This window comes from Ambystoma mexicanum, chromosome 8 (genome assembly GCF_040938575.1).
Source record: "Ambystoma mexicanum isolate Mex_15411 chromosome 8, UKY_AmexF1_1, whole genome shotgun sequence".
Taxonomy (NCBI): Eukaryota; Metazoa; Chordata; class Amphibia; order Caudata; family Ambystomatidae; genus Ambystoma; species Ambystoma mexicanum.
The window spans coordinates 415,989,758-416,011,216 of NC_090929.1; the positions used below are offsets into that span (position 1 = coordinate 415,989,758).

Here is a 21,459-nt window from a genome sequence, read left to right on the forward strand (position 1 = left end):
CTAAGAGGCGGGAGCTGGCTTCAGGTTGACACGGATGGTTGTTGGGGTTTTCCTGTCTTTTCTTAGTCCTGCAACCAGGCCTCCAGTGGGCCTGCTTGAATAAACTCTGATTAGCATGTGAAACTACCGCCAGGAGTTAACAAAGGGCGGGGCGTATCTATGGAGCCTTTGTTAATTAATCAGGCTCGTCATGGCAGGAGGAAGGGTTTTCCCTCCCCCTTCTGAGATGCTGTGATGTTATGTTATGTTACTCGCACTTACACCGTGCACGTACTCCTGAGGGCTTCTTGGTGCTTGATGTACTCTTGGCTGTCTTATTCCAACAAAATATGACAGGGGGGACCACACCTGTAGGCTGTGTCAAAACAGAGTACACAGGTCTACGTGTATGTCGTGCGGTGAGCATAGGAAAATGTGTGTGGATTAGCCCCACACATTTTCCATAGGTTCATCTATCATCATTCAATTTCATTTAAAATTTCAAAAATGCCCATGCAAGCACACACCCACTGTGTGGATGGTCGTATTCCTCACATCCCCACTCCTAAAAGGGGGTGACTGAACTTGGTCTTGTAATGGTTGATAAGACAGTTGTTTCAAAGCAGCTGCTCCTTGGATGGCAACTATTTACATATGTAAAGGCATGAGGTTGGTGTTTTGGGAGCTAACACACTCCAACAGACCCTTTTACAAGGAAGCGATCGGCTAACCTGGCCCCCACACCCCTGCATATTAATGTAGACCATGACAGCGATGTTGTGTCTAATGATCTTTCACAGGCTCAACTGTGTTGTCTCACAAAGTGGCGGCTTTGTATTCATTAAGTTTTTGGGAAATTGTATTAGGTGGTCACATTTTCAAAGAATGTTCTTAACTTATTTTTCATGCAAGAGGGTAAGCCTTTCACATTACAAGATCGAAGGAAGAGCCTGAAATCCGTAGAGAATTGAGCGGGGATGTCATAGGAATATTCTGCTGACCTACATTTGGTGCCTTTCATTGAACACAGCTCTAATATCAGGTCCATTTTAAGTCAACTCCATAAATTCAAGTGCTACTTGAACCTCTCAGATCCCAGGGGAAGATTCTGCTCACAAACCATGGGACATATTCCTCAAGCCATGGTGGGAGCAATGTGTGTTAAGGTAAAATTACGTTCAGCAGAGAAGGTCAGTGGAGCCACACCCTCAGCCTCCCACCACTGGCAGGATTTGGCAACACTGTGGTCCAATTTGCAAATTTGCAGTAAACGGCCTTTCCGGAATCTGCAGTTCAATTTGTTGAACTGTGCCCTCTTGCGTGCGCAAGGCAACTGTGAACTGCCATAACAGTGAGACAGCACTTCAATGGATATCACAAGTTAGTATCTTGCAGACTCATACTCCAAAAAAGAAGACAGTATCCCGAGGAAGTGCTTCACAGAAGGAGTCTCGGTTTCTGTTTCTCACCCCAATCTGAAAAGCCAAGTAATTCAATTCACCACTGGAAATGAGCAGGACAATCAAGCTCAGGAATGTGTGAGGAATTCAAGTAGGAAATGAGAACCTAGATGCATAGAAAAAAATAGAAGAGAAGATAACTGACAAAACAGAGAAAGGCAAGCAGGAAAACAGGTAAAGCTCCAATTTTAGTTTGAGAGTATTACAACATTAGGGAAATCTAGTTATGTAATTTAAGGAAATAAAATTCCTTTCCATTTGAGAAAAATATTTGATTTAAGTTAAATGGCAACAAGAGACTTCAAGAATCGAAATGGCAGGACTCAATAATCCTTAGAGCCACTACAGACGGAATCAGAAATCCTCCCCACAGAATACATAACCCACTTGCAGGCTTAGAAGGTTGAGCCACAGCTCCAGTGGTTCTACCCTCCAGGCACTTAGTGGGGGGCTAGAGGGTGTAGGTAAATCTGCCACCATCACAGTTAGATAGGCAGGAAACAAGTAGGAGAGAAAAGAGGGATTAGCCTCTTGTGTCTTACAGGTCTCATATGTGGAAGAAGAGATCCTGTAATGATTGCTATTTTATCCAATTGCCCTTTCCCTTCAAGTCATCACGACTATAGCACTAATCAAACGGCTGTAAATGGAAGTGCAAGGGTCGTCTGTAGGACCTTACAACTCCTTTGAATTGTGCACGTTCCTTAAAAGTTGAAGAAATGCTTTCAAGGCTTGGGAAGATGGCGTTCAACTTCAGAAAAATGGCATGTGGTAGCCATTTCCACAGTGGCCATAGTTCATGCACCTGGCAGAAACCCATGGTAGCTCCCCAGACTTTATTCCGATGAGTTGTTTGAGACATACTTGGTTCTGCAGGGTTAAATGGGGCCCTCACCAACAAGAGTTCTGCATCATCCTTCCACCATGTGATACAGAGAGCACCTCCTTGAGAACTGATATGAGAATTGGGGGGCTGTCTTTCTTCTGACACCAGAGAGATGCCAAGTGAAGCTCAAGTTGACACCTTGGATCCTGGGTATGGGATCACCCAGTTGCAGGAAGCCAGGGGTGACCTTTGTACCCACGATGATGCAGCTACTCTGAGAATGCAAAAGCAATGAAATATCTGGTGCAAGGACAGAACCCTGTATTCTGGGGGAAATTCGCCAATTTGGCTATATGCCACATCATGCCAATGAAGGAGATCAGCAACAGGATGAGGGTGGACTTGCAAATGTTGACTGACAGCCCCAGAGTGAACAGGAAGGGATAAAGCTCTCACTAGCCAATAATCCAAGTAGGGGTAGCTATGCAAATCCTCGCATTGTAGGTATCCTGGGATAACTGCCATCAGTTTGTGATGGCCCTGCGGTCTTGCACAGACTGAACAGGAGTAACTTGTACTAGATGTGAAGGTCGTAAACTAAGAACCGCAGGAACTGCCTCTGGGGATGCACTATCAGGATGTCCTTCAGGGCGATGGCAGGTAGTCAGTCACTTCTTTGTGAGCATTCCAACATCTATGCCAAATTAACGGTGTCACCTGTCAGGTACCTGTTAAACCTGTGCAAGTTTAAGATTAGTCTTGATCCTTCAGTTTATTCGTCCATTGCACACAATAGAGAGCACAACCCCATGCTCCACCTTCCAGAAAAGGGCTGAATCCACTGCCCTCTTCTCCACCAAGAACTGTATCTTTGCGATCACGGAAAAACAAGCCACTGGAAGGGATGGGAGGAGGAAGGGAGGGAAGATATTGGTGATGTCTAAAAGTCACTAAAGACAGGAATCAACAGCCCATGAAGACCACTCGCCAACAGTGGAAAAATCCATACACTCTGGCTCTGATGGAATGCATAATGACCCTGGTCCATGGAACTATATATTTTTCTTCTCTTTGCTGGTGACTTAGAATTGGATTACTTTCCAAGCTTCTGATGTTTGTGTCTTTGCCTACTGCTGCTCATGACAATTGACAAAAGGCAGCTAGAAAGTAGGACCTGTCAGCCTCTAGAGTCAAAGAACCTAAATGCTGCTTTTGGGGGCAGTGAACAGAGTGATGGCTTATTGATAGCTGCAAGAGACTTTCTTTAGCTGCGTGTCTGTCGAAACCACAAGCTGCTTCTTGCCGTTAAACGGAATGCCAAGCACACTTTCCTGAATGGAGATGAACAGGTTGGAGGCTTTCAGCCAAGCAGATCTGTATGTATCCAGACACATTTATGTTGCTTTTTTATTTATTTGTTTATTAATAAAAATCACAGGGAGAGCAATGCATTTTTGACACAAAAACACGTACAGATTTTACCATGGATAACAGAGCAGAGGACAAGGCCCTTGCTTCCTTCTTCACAAGTTGGAGCACAGCGCCGAGCATGGCAACTGACAATTACTTGACCTCGTGTAGTTCTGTTGTGAACGTCTCACCTTTTTCAGAGGGGATCTACTGAGAGTACTCAAATATCTCCTTTAACAGACAATAGTTATACCAGCAAGGACAGCATCAGCTTTAGCCTGCCAAGAGCTGGTGTAAATGTCTGTGCACAAAAAGTCAAGATGTTTACACCGCTTGTCCAGTGAAGGATAAGACAAGGCTGCAGTGAGTCCCAGACATGAAAGCCACATACAGAGGTTCATTGGGCACTGACATGTATGTGGTTTTAAGTGCCAAGGACGCTGTATCTCGTCCTTGGGATTACCTCCCCAGTGCCAAGGACAAGATAGCTCGTCCTTGGCACTTAAGGGTTAATGAAGGAGAAAATGTCAGAAGGCTTTTCAAAGTGAAATACTGAAATCACCAAAAAAGACCTTGGCACTGGGGGGGAAAACCCATGGCAGTTAAAAGTTAATGCATTTGCTCAACACAGGTGTGCAGTGAGGCATCTTCCAGAGTACCTCCACCACCTTGTCCATGCCTTGGGTTAACGGGATGCCTGACCTCTTTTGTCTAGCAGGAACGACTGTAGTAAAGACAATGTACTAATGTACTTGCTAGGACATTAGGGATTTGGAATGTGTGTACATAGAATGTTGGTTTGGAATGCAGCTTGTGGATGGAGTGGGTGTTCTGTTCTCTATGATGGTGCTGTTCCAGATCTTTTTACTCCATCCACTCCATCACTTGTCCCACTAGATTAGGAACGATCTCAGTCCTGGTGAGTTCTTCCTCTTCCAGGGGCTCCTTAGAATCAGTGTCTGCTAATCTGGTAAGCAAGGAAGTCCTGCTTCCTGAGTGTAGAGGAGCAGCTGTGTGCATCTGCAGGAGATCCCGCCCCCTACCTCCTGTGTATTACCAACACCCGCAATAAAAACCAATACTGCAGCGATTGTTTGAAAGAAGATACCCATTGTGACAACCCTACCGAATGCACTCTTGCAGGAGGAAAAACCTGAAGGAGTGTGAAAAGAAGCTAACCAATGAATTGATGATGTCATAACGAGGTGTGCACCCCATCCCGAGATACTGGCTAAAGATGATGTATAGATCCTGAAGAAACTAATGATGAAGTAAAGAATCGAGTGAACTTTCCAATATAAAGGGGGAAGACTACACATGCACAAAGTGCTGCAGAAAAACAACCGCTCAATAACTGGTCAGCTGCTGAAATACAAGGTAGATTAAGTCATCATAGAAGCTGGCTATGAGTAGTGAATAGAATGCAGGCAAAGCCCCATTGTACAGAAACTGGACATTGGTACCATGAATTTAGTAGGCCAGAACCCATGAAGCTGGAATGGAAAACTGTGTCGCAGAAAGAATAATAGACTCATGAAGCTGCATGATGAGGCTGCCTGGCCTGGAGTCAAGATTCAAGAAGCAAGGTCAGCTATCGATTCTGAAGAACAAGTATTCAGAGGATTAATGTTATCACATTAAGGTGCAAGATAGAGCACAAAGGATGACAAACTTTAATTCATTTAGAGCATTTAAAAGCTGCAAAATGGACCAAATCATGGTCTCCTGTCACGTGAGCCAAGGATGTAAATAGAGTTTGAACTTGAAGTTCCAGACACGATGGAGTGTGCCCTCTCGCCCGTGCATTCTCAGAGACAAGGATACTCTGCAATGCCAAGTACAAAAACAATTTCATGGCACAAGGCATGGGCGATGAGAGATGCTAGGCTGATTGGGTGGTGGGGTAGTCTCATGTCCTATCTCCCTGCACCTGGGTCTGGGCTTACGTGCTACTAAATGAACCGAATGTTCCAGACATGGCACAAGCCAACCAACTGTATTAGTCCATATAGCGAAAGACCTTATAGTTTAAAGACCAATGAGAAACTGTGTATCTAATGTTTCTGAAATTACATGTTTTTAGAGGTAGGCATATGTTGTTCACCTGATAACAACCAACCAATAACAATCCTAGCTCCTATAGAAAAGTATACTTAGATGTCTCCCTTAACCAATCCCGACCCTTAATAGGTTTTTTCACTATTGCCTCATAGTATGATGTCACTCTGATGTGTTTATCATATAAAAAACATACTTTGTGTAGAGATCATTGAGGGACTGAGCGCACGTCTGTTGATGAGCTTTGTGAGGACAGAGACAGACAGGCCTGCAGAGAAATTGGGAGGATTTCAGATGTTCTCTACTTCTCTGTGGGCCAGTCCATCTCTGGAAGAAGAAAACAAGTGCATGGGAAAAAGAAGTGTACTTAGTCTAAAGGTCCATGTTTCTCACCTGGGGATGTATCAGTAGATCCTGATGACTTACCTATGCCGACCATGACAAACGCAGCCACCCCATTGAGGATTCCGAGGTACTGGATACCGAACACCACATGATAGAGGAAAAGGGCGACGAGGCAGCTCAAGCCAATGCTGGCAATGCCGAAGAAGGACAGGAACACTGCCATGAGAGAAGTATAGACATCCAAGGGTCAGTCTGTGATCCCACACTTACGGAGGGGGAAGTGATACAGGGGGAAAGATTGTCAAGACAACAGACAGGTGACCAAAGATAAGTAATGACCGACTCAGGCCATTGCAGAGGCAGGAAGTCACGGATACGGATGGACAGTAAATTGCACCAATAGACAGTGAAAGATACAAGTGAGGACAGACTGTCAATCACACACAATAAAGCAGATGGCAAACATGAAATCCTGCAATCCCTACAGAAATGAAACAAGCACCTGATTAGGATAGAACCTCACAAGCTGGTAGTACACCAGACCAATTGGAAAGGAGCAATAAGGTGCTGCCCACTGTTTGACCTTAAAGAGCTTCACTCAACATATCATAAAGTTTCATTCTGAAGTGAAGCCTGATATACTTTCCCCTCTTTAGCACTGTAGATAATCTCACATTATGACCAGCAATGTCCTTGCAACATACACCTCAATGCCCATCTATATAGAGATGCCCCCACCATGCACCAATGCTCAGCTCTGTAGAGGTGCTCTCTCCATGTAGTCAAATGTCTATCACTATAGTGATGCCCGCACCATGGAACTCAACGCTCAGCTCTGTAGGTCTGCTCTCTTCATATACTCAAATGTCTATCACTATAGTAATGCCCCCACCATGGACCTCAACACTCAGCTCTGTAGAGGTGTTCTCTCTGCATAGTCAAATGTCTATCACTATAGTGATGCTCCCACCATGGACCTCAACGCTCAGCTCTGTAGGTGTGCTCTCTCCATATAATCAAATGTCTATCACTATAGTAATGCCCCCACCATGGACCTCAACACCCAACTCTGTAGAGGTGTTCTCTCTACATAATCAAATGTCTATCACTATAGTGATGCCTCCACCATGGACCTCAACGCTCAGCTCTGTTGAGGTGCTCTCTCGATATACTCAAATGTCTATCTCTATAGATCTGCCCCCACCATGGACCTCAACGCTCAGCTCTGTAGATGTGCTCTCTCTGTATAGTCAAATGCCTACCTCTATAGAGATGCCCCCACCATGGACTTCAGCGCTCAGCTCTGTAGAGGTGCTCTCTCTGTATAGTTAAATGTCTATCACTAGAGTAATGCCCCCGCCATGGACCTCAACGCGCAGTTCTGTAGAGGGGCTCTCTCCATATAGTCAAATGTCTATCACTATAGTGATGCCCCCACCATGGACCTCAACACTCAGCTCTGTAGAGGTGCTCTCTCCATATAGTCAAATGTCTATCTCTATAGAGATGCCCCCACCATGGACCTCAGCGCTCAGCTCTGTAGAGGTGCTCTCTCTGTATAGTCAAATGTCTATCACTATAGTAATGCCCCCGCCATGGACCTCAACGCGCATCTCTGTAGAGGTGCTCTCTCCATATAGTCAAATGTCTATCACTATAGTGATGCCCCACCATGGACCTCAGCGCTCAGCTCTGTAGAGGTGCTCTCTCTGTATAGTCAAATGTCTATCACTATAGTAATGCCCCCACCATGGACCTCAGCGCTCAGCTCTGTAGAGGTGCTCTTGCCATGTACTCAAATGCCCATCTTACAGAGATGTTCCAATCATGCACCCCATTGACCAACACTCTATCAATGCCCCGTCACACCACACAGTGCCTGGATCTGTGCAGGAGCTCTTATCATACATATTGCTGCAATGCCCATATGTGTAGTGATGCCCCTTCAGAGATCCCATTGCCTAGTAATTTAGAGGTGCACCTTTCCTATACCCCAATTCCTAGCTCAGGTGAAATGCACCCATCAATACCCCCATTACTCAATATTTAGGACTCTCTAATGGTAGCTCAATGATCTCCTTGTAGAGCTGTTCCCAACGTCCGCCTCAGTGTTAAGAAACAATGCACCAGCCATGCACCCCATGCGCATTATACAGATGCTCCAGTCATTAGTGAGACCTAAAGTACTAAGCTGTCAGTAGCTTGCTGCTCCCCTGCAGCTTTTCAGGTTTGTACCCATTGTGTTCACCTCGTTCCTTTCTTTTACTTGTGGCATCTCCTCCTCCTAGACCCAAAGGGGAGCCAGTACCGTATGTGCCTCCTAGAAGCCCTGGGCTTCTCCAGGTGGGGTTAACAAAACCTATTGCAGTGGAGTGCCTTCCCTGGTGGGCTGTGTGGTGGCTGCCTAGTTTATGTTGGTGTCTGTTTATAACTTTTTGGAGGGCAGCTCTGGTGGCTGTAACCAGGGGTGATGCCTTCTGCCAACCCATGAGAATCCATTTACCCCCAAAAGCCGTATCCAGCACCCTACATAGAACGCATGCTGGATCTTACGGTGATCAGGGAGGTTGTTTTTCTTATATTCAAACCTTCCTATGTTTCTTGGGTGAAAACACAGACTTGGTCCAATCAAAACACGTCTTGTGTTTTTGCCCACAAAGATATGAAGGAACCACAATGGACCTCAGTGACTGGCACACTCGAATTTAAAATAATACACATTGGTGATTTGAGGTTTGTCTCGATCCCAGCCCCAGCCTCCTACAGGTACTGCAAGTCAGTACCTTTGAGGATTGCTGGAGAGACTACTAAGACTTCAGAGGAGGAATATTTCACTGTGAAACTTGGCTCTGGCACTCCCTTCCTCCCCAGCACGGTCAGCTAGGTTCATGCCTATCTGGACTCCAAGGGCCTGTGTTTGCCTGCCTGGTCAAGAAACTGACCACACCAGAATGCTTCAGACCCAAAATCTATCACCTGCTTATCTGAGGCGTATCAGCTGAGAGCCCTGTGGCTGCAATCTCTAAGGAGCGTACTCAGCCATCCCACACTGTCAAGAATCAGAACCAGAAGCCAGCAGCAACACCCCCTCTGCAAGTGCAGGTGAGCTGCGAGTCTACACCCCGCCTGGTGTGATTATTCACTCTCTCAATCGAGACACACTACACTGGCACACAGGAGTGGCAATTGTGCCAGTGAGCCCACCTCCACTGCCCTGCAAAGCTGACCCAGGCCAGAAGGCTGACTGGAGCTGGTTCCCACTGACGAGACAATGTTCACCTCTCTGATGGCTGCTCCAAAGGTCTCCCATCACTAAGTGATCCATCTTGGAATGAAAGGACAGGATTGCAGCCTCCCCAACATATCCCTGTGGGCCCCACTAGCTATTCTCCCCTTAGACCTGCCACTGAGGTCCAATGTTGGTGGGTTGTATGTCTGCCTCTTCATCCACAAAAGGGCAGTGTAATACACTAGTTGTGGTTTGGGACCTGTCACATTTACGCTAGACACTTTGTGTATGTTAGGAGAGAGTTCTCTCAAAAAGGTTTACAGGATCTTGTATGTTTGAACATAGATAGGTGTTTATTAGGATTCGCCGACACGTGTTTCGACCATAGAAGTCATTTTCAAGGCAATATGGGTTAGGTAGGGCTGGTAATACGCCTCAAGATCAGCAAGGCGAGGGCCGCTATGTTAAGGTGGGTAATCCACTTGGCGGTTGATGTCAAGCCTGTTGGCTTCTTGATTCGAGTCTTCCCGGTTGATCGCACTACTTTGCGATCGACCGGGAACATTCGAATCAAGAAGCCACTATGGTTGATACACTTGTTGGCGAATCCTAATAAACACCTATCTATGCTGAAACATACAAGATCCCATAAACCTTTTTGAGAGAACTCTTTCTTGACATCCACACAGTGTCTAGCATGAATTGACAGTTTCCAAACCTCCACTCGAATCCCAAACCAGGGACGGTGGGGCATTGTCCCGAGGTGACCAAGTCACACGCAGCAGGGCACCAGATATACTCATCTGAAAGTGTGGCAGTCCCGCAGTTCTAGTGTTCACATCACCAGTACAAACTAGTGCCATACACTAGGTTTGCATCATTGTGATCGAGCTGCCATCTCTTCATCAGAAATACCTGCTACTGTCACTGACAACTAATAGATGCAAACCACGTTGGATACATTTGTGGTCACATATTCTAGGGCAGTCACAAGGAGACACTTGTCGGGCTGAGTGGGGTGGACTGAGGTGGAGCTAGAAGCCAAATGGGGAAGATAATGTCAGAAAAAAGAAACAGAGAAATGAAAACGGCGAGGGGTGGTGATATTGGGCTGGGGGCAGAAGGAGGTTAGTGGGAGAAACATGGGTCGAAAGACACAAAGGAGGAGGTTAGAGATGAGAAGGAAAAGCAAATGAAATGAAAACAGAATAAAGTGGACGAAAATTGAGAGAATGAAAGAAAAGAAACAAATAGCGGAAAAAAAGAAAGGGTTTGAAAGAAAAAGACAAGGAATGAGACGAGAGAGAGAGAGATGGAGAGAGAGATTGAGAGACAAGTGTCACTGAAGAAATAAAGCAGAAGAAGAGGTGGATACGAGCAAACCAGGGGCTTGAACGAAATCCCAAAGGAAGGGACAGTAGAATAAAGAAAAAGAAATAGAGAGAAAGAAGGTCAGAAAACTGCGAATGTGAGAAGGCATAGTAGAAAGCCAATACAAAAAAGTGGGCTGTAGGTTGAGAAGGAGAAAAAGGCGGTGGAAATATGTACAGCGAGGAGCAAGGAGGGCATAGGGGCGGTCTCAAAAAAAGCGAGGAGATATGGAGTGAGTGATGGGTGATGTATGTGACAGGAAGAGAAACAGGAGGACAGGAGGAAAAGAGTGGTAAACATTTAAACCAGGGGTAGGGAGTTATTGTGCGCTGGACTTTGCCCTATCGAAGGGAGCTGTAAACATGTCGGGGCGCACTTCAGGTGGTTTTCCCTGGGTACCATATAGCTAAGAAATGGCCCTGGAACTTGTCTTCAGGAGTTGGTGCGGTCGCTGCTACTGCAGCAGATCAATTTGCTTCACGGTAGAAGGTAAGATCAAGCTCTGCAACTGAAAATACCCTGGGGCACTCAGAAAATTCCCCCCACAAACAGCCCACCACAAGATGGAGGCAGCTAGCACAGGGCACCTTAAAACACACAATCATGGGGGCCTGACCCTCTGAAAGATGTCGAGAGCTCAGCTGGAAAATCTGCACAGGAAGATTAGGCGGTCTGTGGAGTTATAGCAGGAGTGAGCAACTTGCGCTTCGATGACTAAGCTGCTTTCAGAAAACTAGGCCACGTTCCATGCCGAGTCTTCTGAAAGCAGGCTGCTGGTGAAGGCGAAGGACCTGGCAAAGACGTATCTGATTGCCTATTTGCCATTCAGGATTGGTGTGCCTCCAACGATCTCTGCCTGAATGCCAGCAAGACAGAGATCCTCCTCATCAGCACACCTACAGCCTCATTTCCTGTCACTGTCTGGCCGGCCTCCCTTGGCCCTCCAGATACCCACACCTAAGAGGCTAAGAACCTCAGGGTCATCTTTGACTTCACACTTTCCTTCTCTGCCCACATCTCTGATATCTCTCAAAAGACAAACTTCCTACTGCACCTCCTCAGAGGTATTCTGACGTTCCGCTCCTTCACCCAGAAGCTCACTGTGTCTCAAGCAGTGGTTCTCTCTAGGTAGGATTATTGCAGCAGCCTCTTTTAAAATCTACCTGCCTCTACTCTCCGCCTTTTGCAACCTGTCCAGAACAGGATTCTGAGACTTGTCCGTGGCCTCAAGCCCTGGGACCGTATCTCTCCAGCCCTGAAATCTCTCCACTTGCTCCCTGTGGCTGCAAGGATTAATTTCAAGACCCTTTGCATTGTCCACAAGGCTTTCTGGGGCCTGGGGCCAAAATACCTTCCGCTGTCCCTCTGCAAATACCTTCCCTCCTGAGCTCTTTGCTCCTCCATCTCTAACTCCCTCAGGGCCAGTCATTTTTCAAAGAAACAAGCTGGGGGTAGATGTCTGCCTTTGGCTGGGGCCTCCCTCTGGAACAGCCTCCCTGCCACTCTGAAACTTGGAGAACCATTTCTGGTTCCGGAAGCACCTCAACACCTTCCACTCTGCTTCTGCCTTCGTTCCTCTTCTCCCCTGCTGATCTGTTCTGTCTCAGCATTGTACACCTGATTACCCTCTGACCTTCGGGCCCAGGTACCTGCTTACCCTGCCACCCACCTGCACTGCCTGCTGCCAATCTATTGCACTGGGGTCCGTATATGTAACCCTACAACCCCACCACCCCCCTTTTTCTGCACTTATCAGAGACACCCTGCATGTTGCCTTAAACCTTGCACCTGCCGCTTGCTGGCTGCACTACCACTGTTTGTTGCTTTTATTATTTATTTATTCTTTATTTTAATTTCTTTGCTCAGCACTTTCCACTTTCTCCCCACCTCCCATGCACTTTCCCCTTTCCCATGCACTTGCACATTCTCAATGTCACTGGGCCTAGTAAGATCGAAGTTTTGTTCTCCCTTGTTCCCTTCCCTTGTCTCGTTGCGATCTGAAACACTTATATACGAGCGCGATACAAATAAAATATCAATAGCAATGTCAATATCAATATCAATGTGCTAGCCCCTTGGTCTGGGGGACAGAGTGGAGCTCCAGAAATAAATGCTCTGCTGCAGCGCAGCTCTGACTTTTTCCAGCCCATTCCCAGCACTGGTAATAACAACAGCTATATATTACAGCACTTAAAAGTTGAACCTATCTGGCAAGAACCGATGTCTAACAAAATCTGGTATTATCATCATTAGCCCAATTTCCTGCCTAGGAACTAATGGTGTGATTATACACCCGAGGATTTCCCTCTGGACGGTAGTCTGGTGCGCAGCACCATAGGATGGGTCCCATGCACTCCCAGACAACGCTTTACACATTCATTCCGTTAACGCACCTGAGCACGAGGTGAGTACATAGACCAGCACGGCGATGCAGCTGCTGCTGATGAAGGCCAGAGACATGTCGTTGCTGAAGGTTCTCCTCACCTCATAGTCGAAGAGATCTGTGCCACCATACAGCACTTGGACTTTACTGCAGGAAAGAGATTGCTCTTGGTTATCACATTGCTCTGAGAACTAGCAACTGGACACACACTCCTTCCACAGTGTAGAGGAAGACGTCTGGCCCAGCAGCCTCTGTGCATGGATATTTCACAGAGCCCCCCACCCTCCACAGTCCATCCAAGCCATTTCATGGAGCGATTGGATTGACAGGAACATCCCTTGCCTTATTTTATGGAATATCTGTGGAACAATCTTAAGCAAGCTCAGTTCTCTCTTCCGGCATGATGGTGTTAAACCAAAAGTTTGACCTCAGCAGCGAGAGATTATCTCCAATTGAGAGCACACTTGAAAGGCTAAACCGGAAGACATTCAGGTAAGGTCATTGCAAGCACAGTTTAAGGGCCCCAAATGCTTGCAATATATATTTGCACCAACTTCGCTGTTTATAGGCTCTGCGATAAGCCCAGATCCATCTCTTGCCCATGCACTGGATAAGGATCTAAAGGCCCTAACAAGTTATGCTGACCCCTCGCCTCACTGCTCCCCACCTTGACTACCATTTATTTTCTGGTGGCTCCATGACTTGGTATTCATAGGAATAGTGGCCTTTCACAGTATCATTTACTAGTCCTGGTGACCGTGTCTGACATACTATTGGTAATTGTTCACCTTATTTAACCTCACACACCTTCATTCATGGTCCTGAAGACCGTTTACTTTGTCTCCCATGGGCCCGTTGACACCTCATCTAATTTTTCATTGTCTTCGTGACTTTTCACTTCAGCTTCCAATATCTTTCTGATGTCTCACAGTGTCCTGTAGGGCCATTAGGACCCTTTATTCTGCATAGCCCAAGTAGCTCCTTTATAGGAGCCTGTGTATTAGTCTTGGAATCTTACTATATCCTGCACAGCCTGTGTGGCCTATGAGGGTGCCCTGCCTGTGCTCACCTTGTGGATTCCTTTGCCAGGACAGCCACATATGAAACGACAAAATCCTGGAACTTCCTGTGCTGTTCCTCCCAGCGGTCTTCCAGCGAATAGTAAGTAGGCAGTGGTGCTCCGAAGAGGATCTCACTTCGCAGCAGTGAGCTCTGCATGTTCTCTGCTGTAAGTCCCTCATCCACATACCAATAAAACTCAGGATGAGTCATTGCCAGCTTTAGAGATCCTGTGACAAAAGCAAAGAGAAATAGTAACTGTCAACTACACACTCATCCATACTTCACACCGGGATTCAGAGACCACTTTTAAACCTCTATATCCAAACAAAGAGGCACTACCAACATGTAATTAGAACCTAAACAGCCCAGGGAGACACACAGGCTCTATATGTAGTGAATTCAAGTCCTTATGGCTGTCAGATACAAGAGGAACGCCCATGTTAGGAAACTGACATAGGACTGAGAGACCAGACAATTGGCCAGCTCTGACAGGGTACCCAGGAGCTTGTGACACCCAACACGCCTAAGATTAGATATCAAAACATGATTTTATGACCACAGTGAAATTCCTGAGCAAATTGGCCTTAACAACTGCGAGGGCGAGGAGGTGAAAACAGCTCATATCCCTGCTAGGTACCGATGCGAGCAGGCAGTGACTAACAGAGTCAAAAAGGAGCTGGAATTGACAAACATTGACCACACACTAAGGACTCAGAGGCCATGAACACACTCTACCCTCTGAGAGAAGGGGTCTGCAACCTTTGGCTCGACAGATGTTTCAGACTATGATTCATATGATCCCTCAACATGGTGGCTAGGAATGATGGGAATTGTAATCGAAAACATCTGGAGCGCCAAAACTTGCAGACCACTGCCGTAGAGGTACAGGCACTAGGGTGCACTAGACATATTTCATAATTCACGCCCACTCACCCAACCACCAGGGAAAACAAGCTTTTGTATCCACTCCATATCCCTGAGATTTGTTTGCATGGCCAAACTGGAACTCAGAGAGCCACCTACATACACCTCAGAATACCTACTCACAGTGACTCTTGACACTTAACCCAGTCTACGCCCCTGAGATGCAAAACCAATTCAGAACTCTTACACCCAAGAATATCCTGCAGGTCCAAACACTGACAAAACTATGAAGTGATGCAAGATTTTTTAGAAAAAACTGAAAGATCCAACCGTCACATGTAGACTACACACAGACAATCTGAACCTTATGCACAGTCTTCACACCAAAGAGACACAATCAAACTTGGACGCCAAACTCAATAGGATTCAGAGACCAATGACAAACCTCTAGTGCCAAACGCTCGGACTCTACCAACAGAGGATCAGAGACCTTATGAAACTGGGGTCAGGCAAAAACATACACACTAACTGTACTGACATGGAATCCGAGACCTTGTGCAGACTCAACACCTGCGACAGACACTTAAACCTATGTTCCCACATTAAGATTCTTTAGGGAGGCCTCCAGATCCAAATACACTGGCCATACTGACAGGGAACCAGAGACCCGGCACCTGCCTCAGAGCCTTGAGTGCCACACACTCATTCTGCACACAAGAAATGCAAGAACCTTTACACGGAAAAACATAAAGGGCACCGAAGGCACATCATTGGGATGCAAACTTCACTGAAACCTCAGATTTCATGCCATTGATTATAGTAACAGTAGGCATGTGGCTTCCTATATAGTCAATAACCCTAAAAGGGATGAGCTGCAACCAAAGCAACACTTGGAGACCCATGCAAAACCTCCGCTTTCAGGGAGCATGTGGCATTGTACATAGACCATCTCCAGCTCTAGATCCAAACATGGTGACACTGCCAACAGTTAATCACAGATCATTCTAAGACCTTCAAGCCCAGAGACATACACTGACTGTACCAACAGGAGATCAGAGATCTCAGAATACTGACAGACACACTGGGCCTCATTACAAGTCTGCCTGTCCGGAAACAACAGTGGCGGTAAACCCGCCGCAACCGTTGTTTCCGGACCGGCAGATTACGAGTTCTGCAGGCGGGAGGTGTCCCTCCCGCCAGGTCTGACCTAGTGGGAGTAACGCCACCCAACTGCCGACGGAAATGGAAACACCGGCTCTGTGGTTGTAATGCCCCGGTGATTCCGCCAATCACGGAAGCGGTAATTCACAACAAGTCTGGCGCCAGCCTGCCGGTTTTTCTGGGACAGCTACCGCCGGACTCGTAATAAGGCCCACTGTGTGTATCAACAGGTAAACAGAAGCCTTGTGCATAATGAAGACTGGTCATAGACAAGAGTACTATCAAAAAAACCTCTGCATCTTACCCTGTAGCTGCAGGAACATGGAAACAGAGACCCTAAGGAGAGCACAGATCCCTGGCACACATGATGACGGCAACAACCAAGAGCTGAAGATGTGTACAAAGTCCACAACAATACAGATCACTGGTACAGACATGTGTTGTCCATATGCGTCGGAAATACCAGAAACACACAAATAACACTCATCCTGTACCTCACCTCTCCTGAACAGAGAATCCATCTGGCCTCGAAGGAACATGCATCGTTCAGCCTTGTCCCCTTCTTTTATTGAACCTGAACTCACTTTATCAGTGCAGAGATCCTTAATTCACCCCTTAAACCTTCCCACATTGTCCCTAAATAACTTGTCAGTCCGATAGTCCCAGACTTATGCCTACCACCTCTGATCACTGCCCCTAAATACTTGTCACTCAAATGATGCATCACTCATCTCTTACACCTCTCTTCATTGCAATCTATCGCCCATCCATTGGATTCCACAACCATGTTCCCTTGTTTCACTTAACTCAGAAGTCACATAACAATATATTCCTCCCTTCACCTTACCCATATTACCCCTAAACATCCCATTAGTTATATCCTCTCATTACCCCCTAAAGATTCCATCCTCCAGTTTAGTCCCATGTGTCCCTTCCACCTCCCACACAGTGACATCTTAAGAACCCCACTGAGTCCCGCCACAAACCATTCCTCCCTTCTTCACTCCTAGTCAGGCATGCATACCCTGAATGTCAGCTAGATCCTGCCCCATTCCATCATAGTAGATCTTGCCACCACGCTCTGTGGGGTAGAAGTAGGTGAGGAGGGAGCTTGGGGGTGAGCAGTATGAGTAGGTTCCCAGCGGGAGGTCCTTCAGAACTTCATGCGGCTTCCAGCAGAACTCCCGGAAGCGTGGGTGGTCCATGATCTTTCTCTCAATTCGATGGATGGTCTGAAGCCGCTCCCTGGTGAAAATGTTCTTCTCACTATCCCCCTGCGCCAGAAAAATTAGTTCAATACGCCAATGGGCATGGCTCTGTGTGTTGGCATTTATGTAGACACCGGGGTGTTCCCATTTCTGTGTCCCTCTTGTGTGGCGTGCTATGTAGTTGGAAGCTGAACTATTGGGAAGTCTGCTGGGAGAAGGCACAGGGTTGGGTGGGCTGCGTCTGGGACGGGGAGAATTCCCCAACCGAGAGATGTTTAGGCAATTCTTCTGTAGCTTCTCAGTGATCAAGCGTTGCAGAGTTTCAGAGGTGAAATCAGCCACTTCCCTGCGGTTCCGACCCCAGGCACCAAACTGCGACTTCAAGGCCAGGGTGAATGCATCAAAGCGTTGAGAAGACTCATGGTTTGGGATCTCAAAGGCGTTGTAGGATATATCAATATCAAGAGGGGGGTATCCAAAAAACATTAGCGCTGATAAAAGCAGAGGCACTAAGCAACCAAGTAAAAGGATAAAGCCAGCAAAGTATGGGTTGGTGAAGGCCCAACCCACCACATTCCAGAAGCCAGGTTCAGGTAGAGCATCCTGTGCAGGTTTCAAACTCCTCTGGCATGGCCTGCATAGTCGATGTCCGCTACCCCTCTTTGACACTCTGAAGGTCACCTCCTCTTCTTCCTCATCAACCCAGGCACTGTGTAGTAAAGGGTCGTCATCTGTATCCATTTCCTAACCCTGCTGGAAAAAGAGCGAAGGAAACATCAGCTAGGCACATGAGCTCAGGGATGAGTCCTCAAGAGATCAGGAAAGCATGTACATTCAACATCGAGTTCGGCATTCTCAACAAGAGGTCATCAATGCAAGCACGCATAGAGAGAAATAAGCATGAAACTGAATAGAGTCAGCAAAGGGTTAGAAATGCATGAGATCATAGGGCTTAACACCAGACAGGGATGAACCATCAAAATATCAGAAAAGCATATACGTTCAACACCGAGTCCAGCATAAACAACAAGAGGTCATCAATGTAAGCACGCATAGAGATAAATACAAATGAAACTGAATGGAGTCAGCAAGAGGTTAGAAATGAACGTGAGCTTGTAGAGGACTTAATTACAGACAGTGATAAGTTCTCAAAAGATGGAGAAACCATATGCTCATTCAACACCAGTTCTGGCATAAGAGGTCATCAGTGCAAGCAAGAGTAGAGAGAACTAAACATGAAACTGAACGGGGTCAGCAAGAGGTTAGCAATGCGTGAGAACTTACAGAAGACTTAACAGCAGACAGTCATGAATCCTCAAGCGATCAGTAAACAAGTACATTCAACATCGAGTTTGGCAAATTAAACAAGAGGTAATCAATGCAAGAAAACTTAGAGAGAAATCAAATCCAAACTGAATGAAGATAGAGAGGTTAGCAATGCATAGAGCATACAGAGGACATCATGCAAGGTAGCCTGGTATCTAAAAGAATTATGAAAAACTGATGATACTGTAAGAGATTTTAACATAGGTCTGGGTGGACTTAGCAAGGGGGCAATAAATCACATGAGGTCAGATGGGACACACATCACATAGTCACCTGCTACCCCATCCCAGGTCTTGGGAGGATAGCTCAGTGCCAACGTTCGATCCCTGAGTCCGTGCTTAGAAACCTCCGGGTATTAAGCCTGTTATAAATAACCTATCATATCCACTAACCCAGCTCCCAGAAAAGAAGAACAGTACCTCACTCTTGCACTCATTGAAAGCTTATGATCCTGGCACCATTTCACTTTCACTAGCCTGTGCAGCAAACCGAGCACTCAATGTGAGCTATGAGTGCTGTGATTGGTCACTGGTGATCGTGCCCCTTATTTGAACCCCTATGGCTATAGATCGCTCAGGCATCCTCAACTGAGCAAACACAGCAAAGAGCAACTCCGTGGAAAGTATAGTAAGGGTCACAAATGACCCCAAAAAATGCTGGAACTGCATATACCAATCATTCTGGCACCAAAAAGGCCCAGCACTCAGACCTCATCTGCGCTCTATCATCTCCATTGCCCTTAGCAAGATGTCTCACAAGCTCCCAAAAACTCAATGCCTCATTCATAATCTTAAACGAATGATCTGTGGTCTGTCAACTTCCAGATATCACTGATCACATCACACTATTGCTTTGGCACATTTCGTTTAGCACTACGTGTGTTTACAACCTCTCCATCACAATACTAGAGGCCGTAACACCCTCTACTCAATAAAACAACTTGACCACACTCACCAGACTGTGGGGGTACAAAAGGCCACCCGACTCTGTGACCCCGTCCATATCCCCTCTGTCTTCTTCTTTGAAGTACTAACACTCTAAGGCCCCGTACCCTAACCAAAGCTGCCAACCAACCCCTAATTTACTAGCCCGCGGCATCAGCAAAGACGTTAGTGACCAGATAGATGGCCGCCTGCACCACACCACTCAACTACACATTTTCATGTGAGGTTCCACTAGAACCAGAGACAACGTCAGAAAGAAAAGAGACACTTTCTGTTCTCATCAAAACGATCACTTGGGCTTCTCAGTCGAGTATCTTTGAGACGGTAAGTATGGTAAGCGGACGGATGAGAGGGTGCAACTCTCCCAAATGCCTGTGTAACGAGAAGTGCTAGTTGAACTGCTGTAGCTTCATAGGATTTCATACCTTAAATTGTTACTTTTGTTTGACTGAACAGTGAACAAAAAGCCGAATGACACAAGTTTGGGGCGTCACTTGCCAGTCGAAAATTGAGTAAATTGAGCGAAGCATGAAAGAAAAATGTTGTGTTAAAATCCCCTGGTCAGCAAAGCGCGTGAGTAGACTTGCAGACTACTCAACACCCGACTGAAGAGAGTCAATGACAGGTCAGCAATGCACATGCGCTCAACTACTTCATCAGTTGGCAAGGATGAGCTACGAAAGGGAAGCCAGGCATGCGCTAACTAAGCAGTTAACACCAGACTGAGTGCAGTCAGATGGAGGTCAGCCATGCCTACACCCAACACCACTAGGCGCTGTCTGTAGTAGGCACATTCAGCAGGATGTCCACAATGCACGTGACCTTACACACAACACCACCAGAATGGGCGGAGTTAGCAACGCATGTAGGCGGGCACATGGCTCACCAATTGCTGTTTGGATATCAGAAACTGTGAGGAATACACTTGACTTCACAGAGGACTAGCAGTGTAACAAGAGGCTGGTGGTGCAAATGGGTGCACATGGGTCGCAAATTCAGACAGACTAAAGCTGGGAAGAGGCCAGTAGCTGGAGAGAGCCCCGACACAGCTCAACACAAGCTGGCTAGAGCAATGATCAATGTCTGCACGGTCATACATCAGTCCAAATCTGACAGTGCAAGTCATCAACTGTCTAGCAGTGCACGTGAACACACATACAACACAAGAATGGGTAGAGAAGGGAAAATGTCCACGTGTACATAAGCTCCTTTGCAAATGTGTTTATCAATGAGGAAGTGTTGGTCGGTGACCAATTGTAACATCAACTTCCCGGGCACCATTGGGCACAGGGATGAATATCAGTTTCTAAACCATCAATCAGCCCCACACCTCTAGTACACCAGAAGGGATCCGAACAGATCATAAACCTCCTTGTCCAATTTTGGTAACGTGGGCAGAACAGCAGGTTTATCTCCACAAAAAAACAAACAAACGAGGTCGTGGATCGTTGGTTAGTTGCAACACAGCTAAAACAATACAATTATTACCCAATGTTAAAAGGGACTGTCCAGTCAAAGTTGTATAAAAACATTTACTTTATTATTATTCAACAGACAGTTCGAGCACACTACAAAATACAACCCACCCTGTAAACAAAATGCAGAGAACAGAGTTTCAAGAAGGAAAAGGGATGCACTCTGGATACTGACAGGGGAGTAGTCGGTAAAGTAATTAATCTCAACAGTTCAAGGATGCTTGGTTTCAACACAAGGGGAGCAATGGGTCATAGAATGTCACAGGGGCCTTAGGAGAAGGACCAGGGGTACAGAACCATAATGTACCTTGTACTTGTAGAAGTCCTCAGTGCTCGACAGCGTCCAGTTGGTTTCAGG

The 21,459-nt window shown here is 46.4% G+C and overlaps 1 protein-coding gene across 3 annotated transcripts in view; it reads right to left on the reverse strand.

Moving 5' to 3' along the window:
* The window catches only part of DISP3 (dispatched RND transporter family member 3), a 355,755-nt gene that overhangs the window by 219,349 nt on the left and 114,947 nt on the right, over positions 1–21,459 (reverse strand). For 2 of the 3 annotated variants that reach the window (XM_069609931.1, XM_069609929.1), the window contains exons 3-6: positions 17,173–18,109; positions 14,131–14,350; positions 13,072–13,208; positions 6,160–6,294 (exon numbers count right to left, since the gene is read on the reverse strand). In XM_069609931.1, the coding sequence (XP_069466032.1) occupies positions 6,160–6,294; positions 13,072–13,208; positions 14,131–14,350; positions 17,173–18,097 (1,417 nt within the window). In that variant the 5' untranslated portion in view covers positions 18,098–18,109. The remainder of the gene's footprint in view (positions 1–6,159; positions 6,295–13,071; positions 13,209–14,130; positions 14,351–17,172; positions 18,110–21,459) is intronic. The other variant, XM_069609930.1, reaches the window with a different exon arrangement.